Source organism: Parasteatoda tepidariorum, chromosome 2 (genome assembly GCF_043381705.1).
Source record: "Parasteatoda tepidariorum isolate YZ-2023 chromosome 2, CAS_Ptep_4.0, whole genome shotgun sequence".
In the NCBI taxonomy this organism is placed as follows: domain Eukaryota; kingdom Metazoa; phylum Arthropoda; class Arachnida; order Araneae; family Theridiidae; genus Parasteatoda; species Parasteatoda tepidariorum.
In genome coordinates this window covers 63,153,513-63,165,017 of record NC_092205.1, presented here as the reverse complement: position 1 = coordinate 63,165,017, position 11,505 = coordinate 63,153,513, and the positions used below count along the sequence as shown (strand labels likewise).

At 31.0% G+C, this 11,505-nt stretch overlaps 1 protein-coding gene across 1 annotated transcript; it reads right to left on the bottom strand.

The window, feature by feature from the left end:
* Positions 1-5,383: 5,383 nt before the first annotated feature.
* LOC122271587 (uncharacterized) lies at positions 5,384-9,766 on the bottom strand. The gene has a single exon (XM_043053402.2). The coding sequence runs from the start codon at positions 9,764-9,766 to the stop codon at positions 5,384-5,386; it is 4,383 nt and encodes a 1,460-aa protein (XP_042909336.1).
* Positions 9,767-11,505: the final 1,739 nt, after the last annotated feature.

Genomic DNA, 11,505 nt, shown 5'->3' with positions numbered 1-11,505 from the left:
CCGTCTAATTCAATTTGTGTTTTGATATTGGCAAAGATTATTTTATCTGACTTTTTCTCATATTGATTTTTTAAGATACACAATCTAATTTCCGATTAAAAGACACTTTAAATATTGAAAGATGAATAAATTAATGATAAAAAGATAGTAAAAGAAATGTAGTTAAAACATTATCTGAGAAAAAACATTATTTTAGTTGGTATTTTTGTTCTTAGTAATTTAATAGGATGTTTTTAGAAATTAAAACAAAATTGTATTAAAACATTTAACTTAATATCTTTTTTTATTTACAAAAAAATTGCTAAAATTTAATAAAAATTAGATTTACTCAAACAATTTTACTTCATTAAAAAAATTAGTTATACTTTGAGTTAATTCATTCCGATTAAAAAAAAATTGCTTGATGCCTTTGCATATGACTTTACGCTTTAATATCCTGCCGAAAGTATTCACAACTGCAGAGCTGCTTTTCGTTCGGATGTCAAAAATTGCTGAATAATTCATTTTAAGTAAAATTCTTGTTAAATTCAAAGTTTGAAATGTTTGATATTGTGTTTCGGATAAGCAAACAACTACGTTCACAAGTCGGGGAGACAAATTTCCATATCCTAAAATGTAAATCATACGAATTGATGATGCGACGCGTATAAAACGATTGGATAATTTATGTAGTTGTCAAGTTCAAGTATACGGAATTTAATTTATTACTTTTAACCTTATTTTAATGGCTCCATGGTTACATGAAAAAAAATATCTCGCAAAATCGTAATACTTTACGTTTGATTAAAGAAAGATAAAAATGAAGACATTATTATTTCTTGAAAAATTTAGTTAAATGCAAATATGATACAATAACATCCCACTGAGAAAAAATTATATTCTTCTTAAATTACCGAACGGTCTGGTAATGACAATTCTGGTAAAATAAAACATAATTATTTTTATAAAAATCAAAACTTACCGACTTTAAACTATTCATTTGGTAATTATTTTACCTTCATTTGGTAATTTCGGTTTTCAAAATTATATTTCTTATTGCATCACTTTTAGTATTACAAAACTGGAAAGTAAATTTAACCGAGTAAATGGTTTTTATGACATGCTCTATTGCATCATGATAAAATTTCCAGACTTTACCACATTTACCAAATTAGATCTCATATTAGTGGACTATCATGCAATTGCATCATTTTTTTGTTCCTATAGAGTCAGAAATACGGTACATTTTACCATAATCTGGTAGTTTTGACTATACTTTTTTTCTCACTTCATATTATTGCAAATTCTAATAAATCCTAATATATTCTAATATTTACTTCGTAATTATATTTATACTATGTACTATTTACTTCTTAAAATATATTTTATATAAAATTAAGGGATCAATATGCCTGTTGTGTAATAAAGTAAGAGATATTTATTGCTGACTCTATCTATTTTGGTTATAAGCCACTAAATAGCCAGGAAAATGACAGATTTTCTTGGGACAAACAAATTATTGACAGAAAAAAAAATTTTAAACGAAGTTTTTGTTAATAATACCCTCTGCGTACATTCTAGACCGGTTGAGATAAAAAAAAATTAGGTATTGAAAAATTTATGGGAAGTTTTGAATCTAGTCATTATTGGAAACATTGTTTGGGACATGCCAGAAACATGAAATTTTGAAGTTCAATTAAATTTTTTAACTATACAAAACAGTTAATACTAGTGCAAAGTCGTTTTAAAATGCTAATAGCAATGCTATTTATTAATTTTTTTTTAAAAAAGTTCTTGTAGTATTATAGTATTAGATCTTGGAGCAAGGAACACTGAATTGTCATATTTCGTGGAAATCACCCATATATATAAGGAGACACTTCTATACTAAATCATTTTTGATCTTTCTCAACAAATCCGAAAGGAATTATTTATTTATAAAATTTAGAATTGTTTAGGTTATGCAATTTCTCATATTTATCAATAAAGTTTAAAGCTTTTACGGATTTGAGGGACCGACAATAAATTACTAACGGTAAATAGTGTTTCTAATCACCATATGAACAAAAATGTAGCACCAAAAATATGAATTTGTAGTTTGTAACACTAATTTTGCGGTTAATTTAAAAAAAATTTATTATTGCGGTTATAAATTTAATTATTGCGGTTTTGCGAGATATTTTTATATGCCATAATTGCACAAAGTTTTGTACACCTAGCTTAAATATTCATGGAAATGTTCTAAAAAAACTATTTTTTTTGTCTTGCTTTTTTTGCTATAACTTTAAAAATATTCAATAAAATGAAGAAAACAATTTTGGAGCAATTATAAGTTAATGGTAAAATTATTTAAATTTTTGCTTTCTTAATTTTGATATGAATTGTATTTGGAAACTAACGAAAAAATGTCCGATTTGAATATTTCAAAAAATTTAAAAGTTTAAATTACTTTTCTAAGTTGTTTTCGTACTTTTTATGAGAATGCTAAAAATGATAAGGGTTTTCCGCAAATTTTACTTTATACTATTAAACAAGATTCATTAAAAAGGACACCGGTTTTGTTGGGGGATCATTAGTCATAAAAATATCCCTTTTTTCCATGTTTTGCTTCTTAATACCATCACACTTCTTAACTATGTTTTATTTTTAATCATAAAATCAATTCAATTTGCGAAATCAATTTTGATACATAAGAGGTAAATAAACACATTGAAACATTAAATCAAATTGGAAAAGCACACAAGGTAGCTGAAACCAAATTTGTTTTACATAAACTAGAAATAAGACATATATAAAATATTCACAATTTAAAAAAAGAAATAAAAGTGTGTCTGCGGAACAGTACTTCATCAGGGGACACACTGCCTGCAAACACACAGGAGCCTTTCCGTTGTTAGTGGATTTAACCGAAACTAACAGTGCCCCGAGGCCCCTTAATAAAAAGACCAAAAAAAAAAATAACCTTTACCACAATTGAAAAGCACTCTAAAATTGAAAAGGAATCACTATTTATTTCTTAATACCGTCATTCTTCCTTCGGACCTAACTTTTAGAGTACTATCATTTGTTAAGAAATTTTGTTTTATGAAATAAATCATATTTCTTGAAAAAACCCTATTATTTTGAAGATTTTTTCAAAAAGTAAAAAAAAAAAAAAAAACTACCAGGAAAATTGCTTGAAATTTTAAGATATTTAAATAGAACTTTTTTCATTAGTCGCCAAATATGATTCACAAAAAAAATATGAAAAATTTTAAAAAAATATTTTTCTGTGCATGCGCAGTATAGTAGAACCACTGTAATTACTTATATTTTGGACAGTTTCCAACAAAGGGTTTTCAAATTTTAAGGCAAATATTTCGTAATTAATTTTAAATTGCTCCGAAAATTTTGCTGAATTTTAATGCAGGATTTCTTTTTAAATTTCGTTTTATTAAAACATCCATATCTCCATAAATAATTAAATCAGTTTTCGAAATTTTGTGCAATTATTGCAGCAAATAAACAACATAATAGTTCTATTGTATTGCGACATTTTTGGGCATCGTGGTCAAAAACACTATTTATCCGTTTGCAATTTATTGTCATCCCTTCAAACCTCTATAAGCTTTAAATTTCATTGATATGTATGAAATAAAGCATGATCTAAAGATTTTTGAAGTTAAAAAAATGTTTCTTTAAGTATTTCTTGAGAAATATTAAAAAAATGTCTTAGCATAGAAGTGTTTCCGTTATTTTGTCCATTTTCTCTACTTATTAAAGTCATATTATAGTTGTTCTTATCTAGCTATTGAAATAACCTTAATCATAAAAAGAATTTTATAAACTAAAAAAAGGCTATATATGTGACAATACGATTTCTTTTCATTTCATATTCAAATTTCATTTTTGTTATAAAAAATGAAAAAATAAAAATAAGAAATATCAACGTTCACAAATAAAATAAAATTTTTCCAAAATTTCTGAAATTCTGTGAAAATATAACGAAAATTTATTAAATTAGAAACAAAAAATTGGGCAAAAAATTCATACCTTAATATTGACTTCCTTAGCATAAAAAACATACAAACATTTTATCGACATTTCTTAAGAGTTAGTTTATTAAAGATACTAAAAGAAGGAATTTGATTATAATGCATTTTAAAAAGATTAACTTAATAAGTATTATTTAATTTATTAAAAAAAATATTTTTATAAGCTTTAATTAACTTTCAACTCTAGTAGCCATACTTGGTTTAAGTAAAAGAAAATTCTTTTTCAAAAAGAATCTGAAGTTTTTAACTTTCTTCGAATAGAAAAAAAATATTCCAGTTCTTTTTTTTAAATTTCTACTTATTATATTTTAAGTAAATTATTTAATTACGTAAAAAAACTTTTAAATTCCTTGAAAGCCTTATAAAAAATAAAAATTAAAAAGTGTTTTTTTTTCCTTTTTTTAATAATGCATTGAAAAAGATGAACAAAAAATGTGGTTTATTTAATGCACCATCTTACTTAAGTTTGAATGATTTTTTTTGTCCTTAATATTTAAAAATAAACTGAAATTATTAATTATTCACAAATATCAAATTAAAAACAAAGTTTCTCAAAACTAGTTATTATCATTAAAAATAATATCTTATAGAAAGAGATTAAGGAGAAAAAAATGTTTAAAAAGATTAATTCATGTGGTCTCTTATAATTAACACTATTATAATTTGTAATTAGAGAAGTGCTTCATAAGAAAAACAGTTCCTAAAATAATAATAATTAAAAGGTATCAAGCGTGATATCTTTTTTATTTCAAAATGCCTCTTTTGTTTATGACTAAATATATGTTTAATAAGAAAAAAAGTACCTAAATATGTGTTTAATAAGAAAAAAAGTACCTAAAATAATAATAATTATAAACATTCTATCCTGATATCTTTTTTACTTCAAAATGCCTCTTTTGTTAATGACTAAATATATGTCTCGCTAATAAGTTAAAATAAATAATGCGGACGCCTTTTAAATAAAATCAATCAAATGAACTACAAGTTCTGCAGATGAATGACAACAAATATAAAACTTTAATCTTTTAATAACTAATAATTTAGCATCAAAAACGGATTCTAAAAATTATAATTCTAAATTACAACAAAAAAGAACAACAACAAAAACTATTTCTGGTTGCTACGCAACCTAAAGTGAAATTTTAAAACAATTAAATCTAAAGAAAATTAAAGGTGGCGCTTCTGTCAAATATACATACGTTAATGACTTAAAATCTTAAACATACTCCCACCTTGCAAAGTGATATTATAAATAGCACTTTGGAACAAGCATTTATTTCTTTAAAATACAAACTAACTCATGTATATTGGTCACCTTTATATGAAACTAATTAAAAAAATATTCAGTCATTATATAAATAACAAAAAGTTCATAAATCTAAACGTTGTGGAATTTTTATGATTCTTCCCAATCTGCCTTTGATAGGAGAATTCACTTCCAAATTATCAGGCACATCAACGGACTTGGGAATATTATCAACTTCCAAGTTAAGTTTCTTTGAAGACTTTTCCAGAACATCCATATCGTTCTTTGCTGATAGCTCTAAAGGATAAAGTCTTTGGAAAGGTCGGATCCTTTCTCCTTGAGAGGTTCTTAATCTGGCTACTCTAGGAATACTGTCCTTTCCAGGATAAAGCTCCAAGACAATTCCAAGAGGCCAATCTATGCGTCGAGCATTATCTTGTCCTATTAAAACAATATCACCGATGTTTATTACATCATTCCTTCTTATTCCCTTGTGCACTAGCTGAGCAAGATATTCATTTCTAAATCTTTGTTTGAGATCTTCACGTAATTTTTGCAAAAATTTTACACGTTTCAACATAGAGGTTCGATTCACAAGGTCTAGATCGGGAGTTTCGTTGCTGTTGCTACCTTCCCCGTATATAAATGTTGCCGGAGTTAAAGGTACTAATTCAGATGGATTATCGTGAATGTAGGTCAATGGTCTGCTATTTATAACCGATTCACAGTCACATAAAATTGTAGTTAGTTCTTCATAATCCACAACAGATTTACCTAACACACGACGCAGAAGAGTCTTAAGCATTCCAACTATCCGCTCCCACCATCCACCCCACCATGCTGCTGTGGGTGGAATAAATTTCCAAATTATTTTCTGAGCGGTTGAGTACACAGCAATCTTGTCCCAATCTAAATTCTTTAAATAATTGTTTGCTCCTACAAAGTTCTTTCCATTATCCGAGTAAATGACCGATATTCTACCTCTTCTTGCGATAAATCGTCTGAATGCTTGAATGAAAGCATCTGTAGTGAGAGACCGTACTAATTCAAAGTGAACTGCTCGGTACACAGCACAGGTAAACAAAACGATCCAAGCTTTTTCATTCGATTTTAGATACAGAGGACCGGCATAGTCCACACCAGACACTTGGAAAACTTTTGTCTGAGTAACTCTTTCTCTTGGAAGGGGCGCAAACGGAACTTCTACTGGTTTAGCTTGATGACGCTTACAAATCACACACTTGGAAATAACTTTATTTACTAACTTTTTAGCTTTAAGAATCCAGTATCGCTCTCTGAGTCTTGAGAGTAAGATGGAACGACCTGCATGCATCGCTTTTATATGCTCTTCACGGATTAATTCTAACACAACACTGTTAGCAGGTAAAAGGATTGGACATCTGAAATTCTCATTCTCATCACTATGTACCAGTTTGGTCTTTACTCTCAGAATATCACTTTTATCTCGAAAAGCTTGTATTTTGGCGAGAAATTTATCATCTTGGAAATGCGTTGTTTGCATTGACTTAAAAATCACACTTTCTGCCTTTGTTAACTCCTCACAGATTAAATTTCCCTTCAACTTATCCTGATGTGAAACGTTGTGGACAAAACGTAGGATCCAAGCTACTACTCTTACATTTCTGCTATATGTTGAAAAGTAATTACACCATATTTCCGTTACTTCAATATTTACCATGGAAATAACTACTTGTTTTCTTTTTTCCAAATTTACTTCCTCTTCATTAACGGAAATTTCGTCAGCTGCTGCAGGCCATTGCGTGTGGGAAAGATATAGCCAGCTGGGGCCCTCCCACCACTTCGAATTGCCAAGTTGTTGAGCAGAGCAACCTCTACTTGGTAAGTCTGCGGGATTCATAGATCCGGGCAAATGCCTCCATGCTTTTACTGGAGTCAATTTCCTGATTTCTTGAACTCGATTTTCCACAAATACACCCCATGTGTCTTCTCTTTTAAGCCAAGCTAATACAGTTGTTGAGTCTGTCCAGAAATGAACTTTGTCCGTCTGAAACTGTTTTACTATTTCAATAGATAGACGAGCTGCAATTGTGGCACCAAGAAGTTCAAGTCGAGCAATCGTTGTTTCCTTTTTCCCGCTAGGTGCGATTCTTGCTTTACTCTGTATCAGGTGAACTTGAACATTGCTTTCATCTTCTATTCTCAGGAAAACTACTGTGGAATACGCAAATTTACTGGCATCACAAAAGAAATGTAATGAAATGCGTTCGTAACCTTTGTCACAATGTAACCACCTTGGGATTTCTATGTGCTTCAGATATTCAAGCTGACTTAGCCACTTTGTAAAATCTTCTCGTGTTTTTGTGTCAACTTCATCGTCCCAACCAATTTTAGCTTTCCACAAATTTTGTAACCATAATTTTGGTCGTAGCGATACCGGGCTAGTTATCCCCATAGGATCAAAAACTCTGTGTGAGGCAGCTAAAATGCTTCTTTTGGTGATTTTTTCATGTTTTGTGTCTTTCATATCAGGAATATTAATTAACAGAGTATCACTTTGTCTATTCCACTTCATTCCCAGAATATTGGTCTCACTAGAATTAGGTTCTGATGGGTTAGTAGACTCCCACCCTCGTAAATCAAATTGTCTTTCAGCCATAATATTAGTAGCAACTTCTATAAATTGTTTCAGCTCTGATTCAGTTTTCACGCTTGTGAGGCAATTATCTACATAAAAACTGCATATTAGTTCCTGTATAATCTCTTTAGGGTATTTTTCATTCCCTCCCATTGCTTCTTCTAGTTTATTATTCAAATGGTATTGAATAGTGGCTCCTAGCAAAAACGGACTACAAGAAACGCCAAACACAACTCTTCGATGACGAAAATGTTTCAGCTGTCCATCTTCTCCATACCATAAGAATCGCAAGAAATTTCTATCATTTTCATAAAGACTTATTTGCAAAAAAGCCTTACGTATATCAGCTGTTACGCCAAATTGATATCTCCGAAATTTATTTATCATTGAGGGAATTACTTCTATCAAATTTAACCCTTTTTCTACACAATCATTTAAACTAGGAACTCCTTTTCTCTTAGAAGAAGCATTGAACACGGGCCTGATTTTAGTTGTGCTGCTCTCCTTTATCACAGGTCGATGAGGTAAGTAATGACAAGGTATCCCCATGTCTTCTTTTGGAACCTCTTCAATTATTTCCTCTTTCTCCCAGTCCTTGAACACTTCTCCATAGGCATCATACAATTTGTCGGTTTTCAACTTGCGTGTTGTCATTTGCAATCTCTTTAACGCCAAATCATAATTATCTGGCAAAGGCAAATGCCCATCAAGCCATGGCAGACTAACTATAAAACGGCCATCTCCTTCAACTTTCACTGTATTTAAGAAATGTTCCATTGAGGCTTCTTGCAGTTCCTCTCTAGATTTTTGTTCTGAAGGATCTTTTATTCCTAAAGAATCTAATCTCCACAGCTCAGAAATATCCATTTCTTTTACTAAAAGTGAAGTAACCAACATTGCGTTGCTTGACGGTAAATCATTTTCAGGTGCTTTCCCTGTTAAAGTCCATCCCAATAGTGTCTCTATTGCTACTAATCCACTTGCCAAAACTCTTCGTTTTCCTGTCATAAGTTTTCCTATTACGTCAGCTCCAAGCAGAATTTGAACTGGTTGTGACTCATTTCCGACGTCTGACAACTTTATATTCATTTCTTCAAGCTCTTTTAACCAGGGTCCAAAGCTAACAGGTGTTATAGTATCACAAATAGATGCTTGATCTAAAGCTTCCATGTTACAAGTCAAGTTATTCTCTGGATTCCTTAATCTAATTCTATAACACGTGTGTTCAAATTTATCTGATTTATGACCACCAAACAAAGAGTGTATGAGAGTTTCTTTTCTCAAGGGAACATATTCCATCTTTTCAGCCAAATTTTTTAAAATATATGTTCTTTGTGATCCAGAATCTAAAACTGCTCTCACCACAATTTCTTTTCTATCAGATATCAGCTTTAGTTTCATAGTTTGAAGGAACACTTTCGGACCGTACGTGATGTTGGACATGTTTATTTCAGAACTTTCACTTTTCTGCCCAGATTTATCGGGTTCACGATTTTTTGCAGCTAAAGATTCACACATTAGTACCACATGTCTTTTACCGCATATGACACATTTTATAAAAGCTTTGCACTTACGAACTGGATGTCCTTGCATTAAACAGGCAAAACAACTTTGACTTTCTCTTACTATGTTCTCTCTTTCAGCTAAAGTCATATTTCGAGCGGAAAAGCAATCTGAACTTTTATGTTTCCCAGAACAAAACACACACCCCTTCTTCAAATCGTTTACATCTGTAGTCAATAGATTTGCCGCTGTTGGAAATCTTTTTGTTGGCAAATCTCTTGCTTTCTTTTTAAAGGGTTGGCGTTTTTCATCAGATCCCAAGCCAAAACCTGACATGGCCAAATTAATTCTTTCTTCACCTTCCGTTTCTGCCTTCAGAAAAGCCATGATGTTTGTTAATCGCTCTTTGGCGTCAACTGAAGCAACGCGCGAAGAACTTCGGTTCCAGGCTTTTAGAAACTCTTCTTGGAAACAAGATTCGGGTAGACTATACTTGAGGGTGCCAACGCCAAGTTGTGCTCGCGATTGATCGCCAAGCTGGGCGATGTAGAAAAACAATCGTGATTCTGATTGGTTTAGATTTTAATCGTGATTCTGATTAGTTTAGAATTAAGCGTTGTTTTTAAATGAATTTTTAAATTTAATTTCAGAGATCCGTTAGTTCTACTTTGGATACCGGCAGGTAAGGTTATTTTTGCTTCAGGTACTAAAAATGAATACTGTCAATAAGATAAATCTTAAGTTTCTATACGATTTTAATAACAATGAAAAAAAAACAGTGATTGACAGGTGTATGAATGAAGGTTTAATTAGTAATAGATATAAATGTCCTGTTTGTGGGATACCACGGCGTTCCGGGCAAACAAGTATGGCGCCAAACATAAGTCGCCAATTTCGCCAAGGGGCACCCTCAAGTATATTTTTCCCCAAGATTCTACCATAGGGAATAGTATTGAAGCGCATTTCTCGGTCGTAACACCTAACGTTTCTAAAGCTCTAAGATATGACTCTAGTTTGTCATTAAGGGACGTCATAGATATCTTTTCATGCTTTTGAACGGAAACTATGAGCTTCAACAATTCCCTAACATAAACTTCGACCAAAAGGTCATCCTTGCCTAATCGGGCTTTGACTATCTACTGCTTTGGTATAGTTTGCAGCTGTTGGAGGAAAGCTTTCTACAACTTCTCTAGCTCTAGATCCAACAGTTGTAGCTTGAATTAGTTTTTGAAACTTGTTTTCAGGGGCAATATCTGTATCTTTATGAATTTGTTCAAATTGTCCCCAAAATGATAGCCAATCTTTTAAATCTCCACTAAATTGCCTAAGTTCTAATTTTGGCAAATTAAACTGCTTTCTGGCACTGGCACTAATAATATTTGGCGGAGACTCACCGGTTCTTTGCGATGTAGCTTGAAGTCTCGTCAACTCCAGTTCATGTTTTCTTATATTTTCTCTCTCTTCATATTCTCTTTGTTTCTCTTCATATTCTCTTTGTCTCAATTTTTCTTCATATTCCTCCTTTTGTCGTCGATCATTGACAGTAGCTACCAATGCACTTGTTACAAAATCTGGATCAGCTAAATATTCTTTACTTTTCAAAATGATCGTTTTCAGATCCGCTACAGTAGCTTTTTGAGGTAATACTTCGCCAATTTCTTGGGCAACAATAATAAGATCTTCCTTTTTAAATCCTTTTGATGCTAAAAGCATTTTTCAAATCAGAAGTAGCGTATCAACCGTCCTGTCGCGGACGCCATAAAATGTCGCTAATAAGTTAAAATAAATAATGCGGACGCCTTTTAAATAAAATCAATCAAATGAACTACAAGTTCTGCAGATGAATGACAACAAATATAAAACTTTAATCTTTTAATAACTAATAATTTAGCATCAAAAATGGATTCTAAAAATTATAATTCTAAATTACAACAAAAAAGAACAACAACAAAAACTATCTCTGGTTGCCACGCAACCTAAAGTGAAATTTTAAAACAATTAAATCTAAAGAAAATTAAAGGTGGCGCTTCTGTCAAATATACATACGTTAATGACTTAAAATCTTAAACAATATGTTTAATAAGAGAAAAAGTACCTAAAATAATAATAATTATAAACATTCTATC

Excerpts from the sequence above, each read along its gene's own strand:
- LOC122271587 (XM_043053402.2), bottom strand. The coding sequence starts at position 9,766 with ATGGCTTTTCTGAAGGCAGAAACGGAAGGTGAAGAAAGAATTAATTTG.